General features: G+C 43.1%; 1 protein-coding gene across 3 annotated transcripts in view; it reads left to right on the forward strand.

Moving 5' to 3' along the window:
* IPO8 (importin 8) overlaps positions 1-14377 on the forward strand; it is a 65744-nt gene extending 51367 nt beyond the window's left edge. The window contains exons 23-25 of one of the 3 annotated variants that reach the window (XM_080914839.1): positions 4554-4754; positions 7290-7406; positions 14330-14377. In XM_080914839.1, coding sequence (XP_080770965.1) covers positions 4554-4754; positions 7290-7406; positions 14330-14343 — 332 coding nt within the window. In that variant the 3' untranslated portion in view covers positions 14344-14377. Of the gene's footprint in view, positions 1-4553; positions 4755-7289; positions 7407-9559; positions 11650-14329 lie in introns of those variants that run through there. The other 2 variants (XM_080914837.1, XM_080914838.1) reach the window with 2 other exon arrangements.
* The last annotated feature ends 1927 nt before the right edge of the window (positions 14378-16304 follow it).

Raw genomic sequence — 16304 nt, forward strand, 5'->3', positions numbered from 1 at the left:
GAAATTATAATCTTGAGATATTTAAGATTTAAGGAAACTTAGAATAAAATGCACGAATGCAGGTGGTTTAGCGATCAAGAACCACAGGGCTGGCAAGATGTTTCAGTGAGTAAAGGTGCTTGCTGCCAAGCCTTATGAACTGGGTTCAAGCTCCAGAACCCACTTGGCAGAAGGAGAGAACTGACGCCGCCGACCAGTTGTACTCTGACTTGAACACATGTGCAGGTACACAGATTTATAAATGCAATAAAAATGGTCAGGGTAAGGTTGTTACCCTGGGGCTAGCTCAGTAGAAGGGTAAGTGCTAGCTCAGGAGTAGAGCACTTGCCTAGCCTGTACAGCTCCTGGAATTTGACCTCTAGTACTTCAAGAGTCAGCGTCAAGGACGTTTGGTATGATGGTGCCCACCTTTAATCCCAACACTCAGGAGGTAGAGGCAGGTACATTTATGTGAATTCAAAGCCAGGCTGGTCTACACAGGAAGTTGCAGGATAGTCAGGGCTACATGGAGGGACCCTATTGCAAACAAACAAAACAAAGAATATTATGTGGTTATTTATCCAATAAGGAAGTTACATTATCCAGCTCCAAGTGAAGTTGTTTTCTCTTGTTAAAAAGACATTTTAAGCTGGGCTGGTAGTGGCACAAGCCTATAATCCCAGCACTCTGGAGGCAGAGGCAGGCAGTCTCTTGAGTTCGAGGCCAGCCTGGTCTACAGAGTGAGTTTCCATACATCCAGGACCACACAGAGAAATCCTATCTCAAAAAACAAGAACAAACAAACAAACAAACAAAAAAACCCAAAACAACAACCAAACAACCCAAAAACCCAAGAAAACCAGAAACAAAAAACCAAAAACCACCACCACCACCAACAGAAAAACCAAACCAGACACTTTGTTAATTACAAAAAATCAGAATTTCCATAAAATGAACATCTATATTTTACATGCCAAATTCTGTGATTTCTATGATTTTTAGATTTAAGATACTTTTTATTAATAAATAGGAATCATCCTATATTGTTAATATATAAGGAATTTTAAATCACTCATCTCCCACCTTACCATGAATGACTTTTCTGCAAACTTAAGTAGATCTTTTGAAGTAGCTTCCTTTCTTTCTTTCCTATCCCCCTATTTCTTTCTTCCTTTGAATAAACATATGCTAGAAACTATAGAATTGTTTTTCAGTTTATTTTTTTATAATTTCTTGTTTTTTAAACTGTTTCTTGGTTCATAACTAGTATGGTTAAGAGGGAATGCCCCAGACTTGTTGACTTTTTTACTGAAGTGGAATGATGAACCAGCCTAGTGTTTATCCCCTCTTTTTAATTTTATCTGTGCCATCCGCTTGTTTCCAAACCATGTTTTTTTTGTTTTATCCATACACCACCTTGTTGATCTTGTTTTTCCTATTGGGAAGGTCTTGTTGTAGAACTGTGTTGTGTGGGTCACTTGATATTTGACAGTAACTTAGAACAGCAGAAACTTTATCATTGCTCTGAAGGTTGGAAGTCCAAGACAAAGCTGCTGTCAGATTTGGTGTTCAGCTAGACTGGTCCCAAACTCATGACCCTCCTACCCTTTTATCCTCAGCTCTGGGATTACAGCCTAATGCTAAGCCTGGCTCTTATTCATTGTTATCAGCACATTGATTGTTTCATTGAGGTATTTCTATACAAGCATATCCTGGGATGTGGCCAGCATTACCAGTTATTCCCTCCCATTGCCTTCCACACTCTCAGTATTTCCTCTTTACTTTCATGTCCTTACTGTTCTTCCCACCCCTGATGTGTCTTAAGGGAAAAAGTGATTTTTTTTCGTGAGATGGCTTATTTCACTGGCCATGATGGTCTCCAGTGAAATAAGATGTGTTTCCTGCAAGTAATATCCTTCATTCTTTATGGCTGTGTGTACATACCCCTCCACAGGAGCTGCTCCAGTGGGGAGTTGGGGAGCCACACGCCCGGGCTGCTTCTCTTCCACATGGTCCATGAGCCAACTGGACCGGCTGTCTCTCTTTCAGCTGATTTTCACACACTGTCACTTAGGGAGGTTGTGACCACACCTGGCACACAAACATCCCAACTCCGCAGCGGGCTTTGTGTGTCTTGCACTACACCTTCTTTTGAACTCACTTAAGTTACCACATCAAAGAACACAACAAAATACTCATAGCAACCTGTATTTATGTGCAGAGAAGAATATCCACATCTGCCACCATGTTGGCTCCCCAGCTCCCTCTACTTCTGCCTCCACCTCCTCTGTCCCTCTCAATGCTTTTCCTCTTCCTCCTTCCTAGATGTTTCCCAGCCTACCCTTCCTTCTCATCCAGTGATAGGTTGGACCCGCCTTGCTGCATAATGACATCACCCTATCCTTCTCTTCCTTTTCCTCCTCTTTCACAGCCCCCCCCCCCCCCCATGGTCTTGTTAAGTAGCCCTGGCTGACTTCGAACACACAGGAATATTCCTGTTTCAGCCTCACTAGTACTGTGTTTACAGGCATGTGTTTGAGTCTGTTAGTATTTTTTGCCATAGTTTCTTTATCCATTCGTTTGTTGAGGGACACCTGGGCTGATGTCATTATTTGGCTACTGTGAATGCTGATGCCTGCCATGAACTTGGGTGTAGGATATTTCTGTAGTAGGTGGCTTTGAATCTTTAGTTATTTATCCATTAATGATATATCTGAATCTTATGGGATATTGACTGATTGGTTCGTTTAGGTGTTTTTCAAAAGCATATTTTTAAAATTTTAATGTGTGTGTGTCTGCTACCTTTGTGAGGGTCCTAGGAACTCAACTCAGGTTATGAGGCACACTCAGCAAATGCATTTACCAGCCTGATTTGGAGACTTGACTTGCCAATTAGGTATCACTGTCCTAGAGCTCACTATGTAGAAAAGAATTGCTTTGAACTTGTTGTGATCCTCCTGCCTCTGTCTCCTAAGTGTTGGGACTATAGCCCTGAGTCACCACACTTGGCTAGAAGTTTTATTTTTAATTTTTTAGAACAGTTTTTGTTGGATTAGTTTACATTCCCAATAGTGAAGAAGGAGGATTCTCTTTCTCTCCCATCATCATCAGCATTTTTTGTTTTCTTTTTATTTATTTATTTTTTATTTTTAAGATCTATGTATTGTTTATTGTTTTGTCTAAGAGTGGTCAGAAGAGGACTCCCTAGAACTGGAGTTAGGAATGGTTGTGAGCCCCCATGTAGGTGCTGGGAATAGAACCTGGGCCCTGTGGCAGAGCAGTCGGCACTCTAACCACTGAGCCATCACTCCAGCTCCTGTTGTTTGTTTTCTTAATGATAGCCATCCTGACAGGGCTGAGATGGAAACTCGGTGTTGAGTTGCATTTCCCTGATGACTGTGGTTGTTTAATGTTTTCCCATATTTATTGGTCATTTGCACTAATTGATTTAAAACATTTTTTATTGGTTGTTTTGTTTATTTACATTTCAAATGTTGTCCCCTTTCTGGTTTCCTCTCCGAAAACCCCCATCCCATCCTCTCTTCCCCCCTGCCTCCATGAGGGCGCTTTTTCACCCACTCACCCACTCCTAACCCACTGCCCTAGCATTTTCATACGTTGGGCATCAAGCCTTCACAGGACCAAGGGCCTCCCCTCCCTTTGATGAGAGACAAAGCCATCCTCTGCTACATATGTGGCCGAAGCCATGGGTCTCTCTCTGTGTACTCTTTGGTTGGTGGTTTAGTCCCTGGGAGCTCTGGGGGTCTGGTTGGTTGATATTATTGTTCTTCCCATGGGGTTGCAAACCCTTTCAGCTCCTTCAGTCCTTCCTCTTAACTCCTCCATCGGGGTCCCTGTGCTCAGTCTGATGGTTGGCTGTAAGCATCTACATCTGTGTCGGTAAGGATCTGGTGGAGCCTCTCAGGAGTTTTAAAATGTTAGTTCAGATTCATTGCCCATTTACTGTTTGGACGACTTGCTAACTAGTTTGTACATTTTGGTATGACTTCTTTTTCTTTTTCTTTTCTTTTTTCTTTTTCTTTTCTTTTCTTTCTTTTTTTTTTTTCTTTTTTGAGACAGGGTATCCTTGAACTCACTATGTAGCTGACGCTGGCCTTGAACTATTCCCGACCCTCCAGCCTTGGCCTCTCAAGTTCAAGCCTGGCTCAGTATAGCATATTTGTGGGCCTGATTTTCAAGGATTGCTTCTTGGTTGTGTTTGTTCTGGGCTTTCTCACTTCATACTTGTCTCCTTAATGATTAAGAGAGTTGAAGCCATAGCTGCTGAAAGCACATGTGGATGGGGGGGGGGGGGACCATTGCTGCTTTTCTTCCCGTCAGAAGAATATGGGGAATCTGTGACTAAACAGTACTCGGACGTGACGAGGCTGGCCACGGTGCAGCAATAGCAATGTTCAGTCTGAGCCGCTGAGCTTAAGAGGGTGAAGTCAGTCAATCTATTGCAGTAAAGACAAAAGTTTGTAATCACAGACAGATTCTGTGGTGGTTTCTTATTTTCAGAATTTTTTTGTAGTCCTTGTTTTTCACCCTTTTACTTACTTAATGGTCCACAGAGGAGATCTCCAGTGAGGAGGAGGACGAGATACGTGTGAGTGCTCAGGCAATGCAGTCACACGTTGGCCGAGGTGAGGAGGAGGAGGACGACGACTGGGACGATGAAGTGGTAGAGGAGACAGCCCTTGAGGGCTTCAGCACCCCCCTGGACCTCGACAACAGTGTGGATGAGTACCAGTTTTTCACACAAGCTCTGCTGAGTATGTCTTCACGCTCCCCCCATCCCATTTTCCAATCTGAAGATATTCTTTTAAACATCTTTAATTTCTTCCTGTTAGAAGTTGTTTTGGGATCAGCCTCTGTATCGGTATAGACTTTCGTTTTAGAAATAACCAAACATATTTAAATGAGAAAGAAGGGTTAGCATAATAACACACTCAGAAGCTGCCCTAAGTTCCCATTGCTGTATCATCAGCATCAGGGTGAGCCTGTGAGTCATCTTTACAGGAGTCATTTATCATGCTCAGACTCGGGCATGAACGGCCCTTTCCCCATCTCTTTCACAACTGAGACGTCATTGGTCGATGAGCAGAGTACATAGACATTTCAGTTCTTAACATATGTACCCGAGCTCTGAAGAGCCACACACTGTCCACATACCCACATGAAGATCCACACACTGTGTCCACGTATCCACACGAAGAGCCGCGTGCTTTCTCTTTGAACTTACTCCAGTCATGCTCCAGACTCAGACTTTGCAGATTTCCTTAAGGCCTCACACAACCAGTTCCACCAACATACCGTTTTATACCACATACAGAACACACTCAAAATTTCTATCTTACACAGCGTATTTTCACAACAGTTAGGAAAATGGGCTGCTATGACCAGAGGCATCACATGTGACATGCGTCAGAGTTCTGGCAGGGCAAGGAGCAAGGAGTGGTTTTAAATGAGATGAGGTAAGGTTCCCTCACCTTTTAAACAGTTTCTAGAGTTACTAAAAAATTAGGATTTACAAAAAAATGAATCAAAATATTCCTCTGGCTTGTACAAGAAGGGAGGCTGAGACCACGGACAGACATGATGGTTGCTTAGTGTGACTTGGCTTCTTTCTCTCGTACTTCAGAGACCATACTCTGGGTGTGAGAATCTCTGTTTTCTGTAGGCAGATCTGCAGTTTGCTGGTCAGCCCCTTCACTGCCTGCCCTTTGCTCACCTCTCCTTTTGTTCACACTTTCTTGTCTGAGGATTTATCCTCCCCCTTGGGCTCCATCTTTCTCCATCCATTCTAACCTTCCTCCTGGGTGTCCTGGCAGTGTGGTGCAGTGGGAGGTGCCCTGCCCAGCTGCCACTGCACAAACTCACAAATAGCCATTGTTACATGCATGAGTAAACTGGTCCAGGCATGTCACACTTAAGCATTGTAGCTATGAGCCTATTAATTATTCCCAATCCATATGGGAAGAAACAGGAGAAGACCTGATAAAAGTGATACTTTTCTACATTAACTTGTTGATTTGTACAGAAAATAGCACTGTAAGTAAAGTTATAAGACTCCTCAAAGCTATGTGTGTCCAAAGGCCTTGTATAAAAGTGGGAGATGGGAATGGAAAGCAAAGGGCCAATGCCACTGCAGCAGAAGGAAGGAATGACAGATAGACACACAGAAAGAAACTGGGATCAGGCGGGCTGTACTCTCCAATAGAGGCTGCAGTACCCCTGAAGCTCAGGGAGTTTACTACAAACAGTTGCACAGGGCGGCGAGGTTTTAATGTGCAGCTGGACAAGGAGGCGGCTTTAGCTCATCTGCACAGAATAAATTTTTTCCTCTTAAGGAGCAGCTTCAAGTTGTAAGCACTGGGTGGCAGGGGTTGGGAGGAGCTATGGTGAGCATTGTCTGCACACACTGTCAATATTTGCCCATGGACTCAAGGGAGGCTTTGGCATTCTCTGAGCCTCATTCATAGAAAGCGTTGCCCTCCCATGGTGTTTATGGTTAAATCGTGTTTCTGTGGTTCTGTTACTTCTACTATTAGATGCTTAAGATTCTTATGTGTTTGCAGTGTTCTTTCCAGCAGTGCAATGCCAACATAACACACCACCATTATTTAATTTTGTCACAAGTGTAGGAGTGTTCTGAAAGCCAGCTGTAGAGATAGAAATAGGAAAGCATGCATGCCTCAGGATGGCTGTCAGTAGGCATGGCGTGTATCCTGACCACCTCAAGAGCTTTTGGGTCTCATGTGCAACCTGTGGGCTGGGCATGTTTACAGGTGTGAAGGGTTTGTAGTGATTTCTTAAGAGGGAAATGGGGGATCTCGAGCATTTAGAAGGAAAATGTTAAATCTTGCTTCAGTTGTGCTAGATTTGAACTATTTAGCTGGAAAAGTTCAGGAAGAGAAGGGAAGGATTTTGTGCAAGGATACAAACTTGGGCTGGCAGTGCAAGAGACTGCCGGTGTGGAAGGCAGCACAAAGGGCCACAGGAGGATGGTAACAAGGGAGCCCCGATGTTTCCCAGCATCAGAATTTTAGGGAACACTTGGGAAAGCTTCTAGAAGATAGAAAAAGACGGATGGGAGAAAACCACAGGTTTGTGAGAGTTACTCTCCTTGGGGCTCCTCACAGTTGGGTATCGAGTGGACCCTCAGAAATGACTGTTAGGGTCAGACTCGTGGCCTCGCCTCTTCCTGTCTGATGTAATCTCATGGTGCTTACCTTTCCTGAGATGATAATGCTCACTGGCTCTCTTCCCTTTTCTCCTCCATACCCCCGGAAATGGGAAATTTGCAGCTGTGCAGAATCGGGATGCTGCCTGGTACCAGCTGCTGGTTGCACCACTCAGTGAGGATCAGAAAAGGAAGTTGCAGGAGGTGTACACATTGGCAGAGCACCGAAGGACACTGGCAGGTCAGCTGGTTCTTTCTGTATTGGAGTCGTGTGTCTGAGTAGATTACTGTCTACCTTACTAGATTAAAATGGCTGAAGACCAGCCCTTCATGACAGTGAAGAATCCCACTGTCACATAGCTGTGCTTGTTTTGTTTTTAAGACCGGGTTTTGCCAAGTAGCTAGGCTGGCCTGAACTTGTAATCCTCTTTCATCTGTATGTCCTAGAGTTACTGTGCTACTCCTGGGCTGAATGGTTAGTTTTTCTCTCTATTTGAGATGCTGGGGTTTGAACTCAGAGCTTTGTACATGCTGGGCAAATAATCTACCAGTGAGCCACAACACTAATTCCCCCAACCCCCCTTTCCCTGTCTCACCATGTGGCTAGCCTGGAACACTTTTCCCTGTCTCACCATGTGGCTAGCCTGGAACACTTCACTCTGTACTTCAAGCTAACTTCAAACTCAATAATCCTTCCTCTTCAACCCCCCTGAGGGCTCAGATTACAGGTGTGTACCAGGATGCCTGCCTTTTTTTTCTTTTAAGAGGAGATGTAGCAAAGTTAGCTAAGTTAGCTAGTCTAGCCTCAAACTTACCATAACCTTTGGAGTTGTGATTCTCTTGCCTCAACCTTCTGAGTAGCTGGGATTATAGGATGTCCCTGTGCTACTAGGCCCAGTTTGTTGGTTTTGTTTTTTTGTTTTTTAAATCATAATATTATAGCTCTGTCAGCACTATTTCACAGGTTAGGGTTATTAGTGTTTTCCCCATTCACATCCTCCTAATGTTTTGGAAAAGTAAGGGTTGGGACAGGTCTTTTTAGAACCTAACATCTCAACCACAGATGAACCAAAGCACTTGGTTGATCTTACAAGGAGCTTGTATTCTTGAAAATCAAACGCCATATTACTCAGTTTACTGTCGATGCTACCCAGGATGTACCTAAGGAGATCAACTCACGAGGAGAGAGATTTTATTTTGGATCTTGGTTTCAGTCCCTGTCCACTTGGTCCCCTTGCATTTGGGTCTCTGGTGAGGTAGTGCCTTATGGGAGGAATGTGAAGTAGAGAAATGCACTCATTTCAAGGGACCTGGGAAGCAGAGAGGAGATGGGGTTGGGGCCCTGGTATCTATCTCCTTTAAAAGCATACTCCATTGAGCTGGGGAAGGGTGCTCAAAAATTAGAGCCATTGCTATTCTTGCAGAAAATATGGGTTAGGTTCCTGGCACCCACATTAGATGACTCACAACTATCTGTAGCTCCAGTTTCCTTTTGTGATGCCCTTTTCTGCCTTCTTGGACACCTGCACACATGTGGCATAAGCCCCTCTCACACAGGTGTATAGTGTGTATGCATGCACACACATACATACACATACACACATAAATAAAAACCCTCACTTCCTCCAGCGAGGCCTCTCCTCTTAAAGGTTCTACTACCTCCCAATGATTCCATAGGCTGGGAACTGAGCGTTGAGCATGCAGGCTTCAGGGGACATTTCTGGCCTAAACCAGGGCAAGTCCTCATTTATATTTGTTGGGATTCAATGTGTTGATGACTGTTAATTTTCAGTTTTTAAGAAGGAAAAATTGTTTAATGTCAGGATTTTGAGCTCACTCCTGGGAAAGATTCTGTGCTTACAGATGATTTCAGTGGGAGCCGTGGAGAGTTTTTGGTGAGGATACAGGCGTGGGGTAGGGGAGTGGTGCATCTTTTGTTAACCTCTGTGAGGAGTATAGCCTGTAGCTGTTGGCTTGCAGCTTCAAAACTGTTCACGTTTCTCTCATGCTAGCACATGGGTTTTCCACGGTTAACACAGTTGCTTGTCGATGTGGTTTCATTAAAGACTGGCATCCAAAACTAATACCGGGAATCACACTCTTCTCATGTTGAAAATCCATAAAAGGAGGCAGGCCTGGCAGGGGAGGACAGTGTCTGTAATCCCAGCACTTGGAGTGTGGAGGCAGGGCCATCAGGAGTCGCAGGCCACCCTCAGTTGGATAGCAGGTTAGAGGCCAGTCTGAGCTACATGAGACCTTGTCCAGAACAAAACAGTCTACTATCATAAAAGTCTGTTTCTTTCAAGTTACTTTCTACAGTCTCACCTGAAGCAGTCTTTCATGTCTTCCCTCCCCACTGTTTTTTTTTTTTTTTTTTTTTTTTTTTTTAAATAGCAGGTCAGTTTCACATTTGAGGACAAAAGCATCTTCTCTGCGTTCAATTTTGGAGTCACGCCCAGCATCAACTGGAAGGCGCATCCACTGTGCACCGATTGGCGTCACTGCTGCTGCTGCTTAGTACACGGGTTGAGGGCCAAGTGGGAAACAAGGGCTGTGTCATCAGCATCAGGCGGCCATGGACCTGTTCTCCCGTCCCTTGACCCTTCTTACTCTGGAATATATATATTTTTAACAGCTACTGTAATGTACGAAATTAAAAAAAAAAAAAAAAAGCAGAGTCGTTGATTGGAAAGGACAAAGTGTCTGCTCTGAAGGCCGAGCGCTGAGGGGCTAGAGTTATGTATCAGCGCATGTCTCAGGTCTTTGCCATGAAGAACCAGTGAACTTATACAGAAAACAGTGCCTTCTGTTGTACATGAATAATCAGAAAAAAACATTTTTTTCGGAGTGCATTGCAATTTTTTTAAAGCATAAAGCCTATTTCTAGATATCCTGTAAACCTTGGTTACGTCATTTCATTCTGTATTTTACTCTGCGAGTTGGCTGTCAGGTGGTTAGTGCGGGTCTCACTCTGGCTTCAGAAGCATCCCTGCTCCCTTCAACCACCTTGTGCCCAGAGGCTTCCTTCCTTCAAGGGTTGGGACTTAGGCAGTGGCTCTGGTTTTTCATAAGATATCACTGGCTATACTAAGAACTGTTAAATTCTGTTTTCTATCACAGTTTCCCTCTTGAATGGGATGCTATTTCTTTCAGAATCACAAGTGTATTGATAATATTGATAACCTGCTAATTTTGGGCTTTACCCACCTCTTGGCCAGCCAGCAGCAGGGACTTGTTAGTCACTGGACTTAGCAGAAAGACTGAAGGTCTTATGAGTCATGTGCTTAAATAATACTGCAGGGGTTGTGGCCATCCATATATGAAAGCACACTGAAGTTCTAAGCAGAAGGTGATTTCTGGGTGGGGCTTGGTCAGTAGTTACCATTCCAACCGTTGGACAGGGCCCAAAGCATTTTATAATTTTTTTCTTTCTCCTTTCAGCCCTCCCTCTTTCTTTGTGAGATAGAGTCTGTCTCTGTATGCAGCCCAGGTTGGCCTCAAGATGGTTGAATCCTCCTGATTCAGCCTCCTGGCTGCTGTTAACACACCCAGCTGGTGGGTTTTGCTATGTAGTTCTGGCTGGACTGGAGCTCTCTCTGTGGCCTAGGCTGACCTCAGACTTGGGGCAGTCCTCCCTCAGCCTCCCAGGGGGCTGGAGTTACACCCACTACAAATGATAGATATTTTTTTATTTAGTAAAAAGACCCAACAGATCTAATTTAAACAACCTGCTTTTCACAGTCTGAAATCTCTCCAGCCTGATTTAGCTTAGTCTTTATTATTGCTCGGTTGTTTAATAAATTCTTCGAGGATTGGTCTCTTGGCCAGCTGGGTTTATAGGTGAATGATGACATCAGTATTGCAGATGGCTTTTTCCTGAACTGTTCAAAAGCGGAATATGAACCACTGTGCTTTCACTTGGCAAAATGAACATGTTATCAGGACTCAAGCTGGATGTGATACAGATTTTGTTTGTGTGAAATACCTGCAGCTTAAATTTCCATCAGCAACTAGCAGGATTTTCCAGGTGATTCCTGAATTATCAATTCTTACTTGTTTTTTTTTTTTTTTTTTTTTAATTTAGGTTATTTAAATTTTTTTTTTTTTTTTTGCAGAAGTAGCTTTAAAAAAAGCCATATGTTTCAGAGTAAAATTACCCTGTATTTTGCCATCTCTCATTTTTCAGGGCACCAAAGCTGCATGTCCCCCAGCAGCTAGAAAGGTTTAATTGTAACATAGGTAGTATGCCTTCACACTGGATCCTGGGGCATGGGCTTTGGAGATGTTACTTTGTGGAGAATTGTCATCTGCAGTATTAAAGGGAAGACATATTCCTGCACATCACCATACCTTGTTTTTAAAGCCAGAGTCATTGTATGATTTTTATTACCAGAAGTGCTAACCGGAATGTGATCTGGTTATCTTGGAAATGCAGGAACTTTTATGAATGTACTGTAAAATAAAATGTGGGCTAATTCCCAGGAACTGAACTCTGCTATGTGGAATGTTTTCGGGAATGTGGAGGTGATCACTCATTGGCATGCTTTCCTGACTTCTGGGAACCTGGGACAAAGGGGCTGTTGGACTGAGGAAAGTCAGAGCCCAGATGGTTCATCATGGACAGAGAGAACATGACAGTACATCTGCAGGCCACACTAGTGCTTACTGGGAGGCAAATAGTAAAGAGGATGAGACAGGAGGAACACTAGTTTGAGGCCAACCTACACTACACCTTTCGAGCTGGACATGGTTGCACATACCTGTAATCCCAGCACTTGGTAGTAGGCGGAAAGATCATGAGTTCAAGGCCATCTTCATCTACCCAGTGAGCTAAAGGCTAGCCTGGGTGATGTAAGACCATCTCAAAAATAAATGGACAAGTACGAAATTTAAATAATAAAACTGAATCGAATAGCATGCCTGAAGAGGATAATATTCTATGGTCAAATAAATTAACATGCCAACAGGACAAAGTCATTGTTATTTCACTAAACAAAAGTTTTTGATAAAATATAGCATTTTCCAACAATAAAAACCATTAAAAGTCAAGTATAGCAAGAATTTACCTCAACAGAGTTCCATTTGTGTTAAGTTCAAGTAGCACTATTAAATGGGTAAGTTAAAGCCTTTCTTCTGAGACTTGGAATTAAGACAAAGGTGCTAATAACTTTAGATGTTTTAATAGCTCTAGAAGACCTAGCCTGAGAAACTAGGCAAGAGAAAGAAATGGAGTGAATAAGAAATCAGAAGACTTCATCTCTGTTTGCAAATAGCATAGTTTTTAATTTTATTTATTTCTAAATTTTAAACTTTTTTTTATTGACAAAGTGTTTTTTAGACAGTGTGTTCTGGTTATGCTTTTTCCCTTCTCCAATTCCTTCCAGATCCTTCTCACCATATTTTTCTTGTTACATTTATGTGTGTGTGTGTGTGTGTGTGTGTGTGTGTGTGTGTGTGTGTGTGTGTGTGTGTAGCTCTCACAGGCTTGGTGGTAATCACCTTAACCTGGTGAGCTATCTTGGGAGTTCAGCATGATTGTATATGAAGAAAAATCTAAAGATACAACTAAAAATCTGCTAGGACAAAGAAGTTCAGTTAAATTGCAGAATATTAAGATTAACCTATCAAACTCGCATATATACACAAGTAATAAACTAGCTGTAAAATCATTAGTCACAATAAGAGTTACAAAAATAAATATCCCAAAGCCTATAATAAATTTAACTATGAAGGCAAACAAGCTGTGATGAAGATAAACCACTGGTGAAAGAAACCTAAGACACAAAAAGTAGACAGACATTGCATGTTCACGGATCTCACCGATCAGAACAACTTACCATACAAAACAAGCCCAACTCAGACTAAGATAAAATGCTGCATCTGGATGAGTGAATAAGAAAGTCACATTGCAAAGGAGTGTGTTATCATAACCACAAAGGTGGTTATGATTTTTGGGAGCCATTACAGTAAAAATAGACTTCAAAACAAAACAAAACAAAAAAAAAAAAAAAAAAAAAAAAAACTGTATTCTCTTAGCAACTCAAGTCCCTTCTACATCTTTTACATGCAAAATACATGTGCTTCTTCCCAAGATCCCTGAAGTCTCACTAAGTAATGTCATCAGCTTAACGCTACTATTTTGTAATTTGCATTAAGTACAAAATGGTGTGTGCTATTTTTGATGCAGTGATCCGAGAACTAAGGTTTCCAGCACACACACATGGCCCTCCGTGTAACATGAAGTGTGTGTCTACTAATGGGCTCATTAGTGAGTCTGAGGAGAGAAAGGTACTTATTGACTAGTTCTCCTGGAAGAGAAGGTCTCCTTCCAAGATGGCATGGTAGATCTGGCCCTCTGTCTTATCACCCTGTCATTTCCTTTTCGGTTTCCTGGAATGTGCTTAGCGTAGGAGGGACTTAGCCAAACAGGCCTAACCCTAATGCTGGCATATAGACCGTTGGTACTTCCTCTCAGAGCCAACCTAGAGTCTGCCAGCATGGCTAGAGACTGCTGATCACTATGGAGTGATCCAATAAGAAAGAGACCACTACCTCTGGCTACTTGAGAGCCAATGAGATGCTGAGAGGGGGTATAAAGGTTTGCTCAGTTCCTGTAGTAAACAAGTCTGTTTTTGCTGCTTGACTCCTGGGGTCTGTGTCCTTGATTCTGTGCCTCCTTACCTGAAACCCCAAGGATCTTGGTCAGAGTCATGAACACTGCTACACTCAACTGCTATTGAAAATACTTCTATTCAATTTGAAGTTTCTCTGTCTTCTGTGTGTTTCTAATCCCAAAGAAGCTGTTTTGTTTTTTAAGATGCAAAGCACCAAACTTGAACCAAATGATACATCGTAGTTTAGCTACACTGCTTTGGCTCCTGGAGGGTCATATCTGAGCACTCGCCCAGGAGCAGTCTGGATTTGTGAATGAAACACACACACATGCTCAAAGGCTGGGTACTCCTAAACCTTCCCCTGCTAGTAAATGCTCCCCTCTTGTACTCCTGAGACTCCTAATCCTTCCCTGGTACCCCAGGCCCAATCGGGGAAGTTGCCAGTAGCTTCTTACATGGCTGGTTGGCTTTCTCTCCTACAGCTCTTACATTCCATCCTCCCCCCTCCCCACCTCAAGTCATGGTGATTCCCTTTCTTCTCTCCTTCCAGGTCCTAACCCATGAAATCTACAAGTTCTGGCCCCATCTCTCTCTCTCCCCAGCCATTGACCATTGATCGATGAAAAACCAATTGGGGATAAGGACCTTCAGCATTTGGACACACAGATTCCCGATTAATTCAAAGCATTAGAATGAATCCCCAATAAAATGATCTACAGCGTTGTGAAAAAACTTTCATATTTTCAAAATATATAGTGTTTGGAAGAGGGGCAAGGTAGTTTACCATCTTTCAGTCTGGTGGTGTGACTATTATTTCAGTAAACAATTTTCAAGGGGGTTGGAACTAGGATGAAAATTTAAGATTATTTTAGGTGGAGTTGGGAAACCACTTTAAAAGGACAGTAGCATATAGAATATAATTTGTTGGTGATTTTCTTCAGTTAGTTTTAGAGAAAGAACCCACATATAAATATGGATGGATCATGTGTGCTTCTCATCTCTATGCTGATGGACCCCTGAACTTTGAGGGCCAGCCAGTCCAGCCTAACCAGTGAAGTTCAGGCCAAGAGGAGATCCTATCTCAAAGGAGGTAAGTTGTGTCCTTGAAGATGACACCTGAGGTTATTCTCTACAAATGTACATGAAAAGTACACACATGCACTAAATAAAAGATTCACTTTGTGAGACTTTTATTAACCCAACCCTAACAAAAGTCACTTGTCCCGCGCAACCGTCTCGCCTGCAAGAACGACGCGGCACACGAAATAGGATCCTTCTGCGGTAAACTTTAATATCCTCGAGAACCAGCACTTGCTACACGTGACGAAGAAGACCAAGAAGACCAAGAAGACGAACAGGATGAACAAGACGAACGAGATCCACGAGACGAACGAGAGAAACTATCTAGCCCGTCCCCTTATAAAGGGATCAGTCCTTGCCTTGGACGCGGAGCCCCCTGATTGGTTGAAACTCATCAGGCCCTATGACGCCACGGGAGAGGCAGAGCTCAAGGAGTGGAAAGTTACCCAGCACGTGCGCACATGGCTTGTTTACTGCTAACTCCAGCCGGATGTCAGCGCCATCTTGTAATGGAGAATGTGCAGGCGGCGCCCCACAGTCACTAAGCCATGAAAATGTCCCTTTCTTCAAGAAGTCTGTTGCCATTTTGGTAAACTCAGTTTCAGAGAGTCATGAAAGAGTTTCTGAGTTCAAATTTATTTCAGTGTGTCCTGAAAAAGCCAGAAGATGCTGACAGCACTAACATTTTTATTGGAATGAAGACTGCCTTGTTTATGGTTCAGAAGTGCAGGTCTAAATTTATACCTCCATAGGCCTTTCTTTAGCATGTGCCTTTCCTAGTGCATGCACGATGACTTTCTATTTTTCTAGGCACACGAAATTGCTTTTACATGTCTTCATCTTTAATTCCTGGCTCCCAAAGGGGAACAGAAACCAAAGTAGACAATAGTGCTGGCTTTTTAACTCCAATGAGAAGGGTCATCACTGACCAAATGAGAAGGTGTCACAAATGGCTGACCACTGCTGTGCTTGTCTGTTGCAGGGTATTCGATCACACTGTGAACCCTGAGATTGTGCTATTTACTGAAAAAAAAAACAAAAAGAAACCTTTCTAGTTGTGGTGTGGCTCAGCCCTTAGAACACACCTTTAATTCCTCTGGTTGGAATAAAGACACACCCTTAGTACACACATTTAATCCCAGACAATGGTGGTAAAGTTAATTGGTAGAAGGAAGCACCATGTTTGAAAGTGGTGTCTAACCGAGAGACAGACAAAGTGACAATCAGAGGAAGGGTTGAGAGAGTAAGGTGCAACCTACTCTCATGAGAAGAAAGGAAAGAGAAGCTACTTGAGGGACCAATGCAGAGAGGAGGCAGTTTTTGGGGAGAGTTTAAAGAGACAGGTTGACTGTCTCCAGGCCAGCAGTCGTGATCCCTATTAACAGCTGATGGTGAGGGTGGGGTGTTGGGTCTGACTTGGTCTCCAGTACCTTACTTAGCCCTGG

This window comes from Micromys minutus, assembly GCF_963924665.1.
Source record: "Micromys minutus genome assembly, chromosome: 3".
NCBI classification, from domain to species: Eukaryota; Metazoa; Chordata; class Mammalia; order Rodentia; family Muridae; genus Micromys; species Micromys minutus.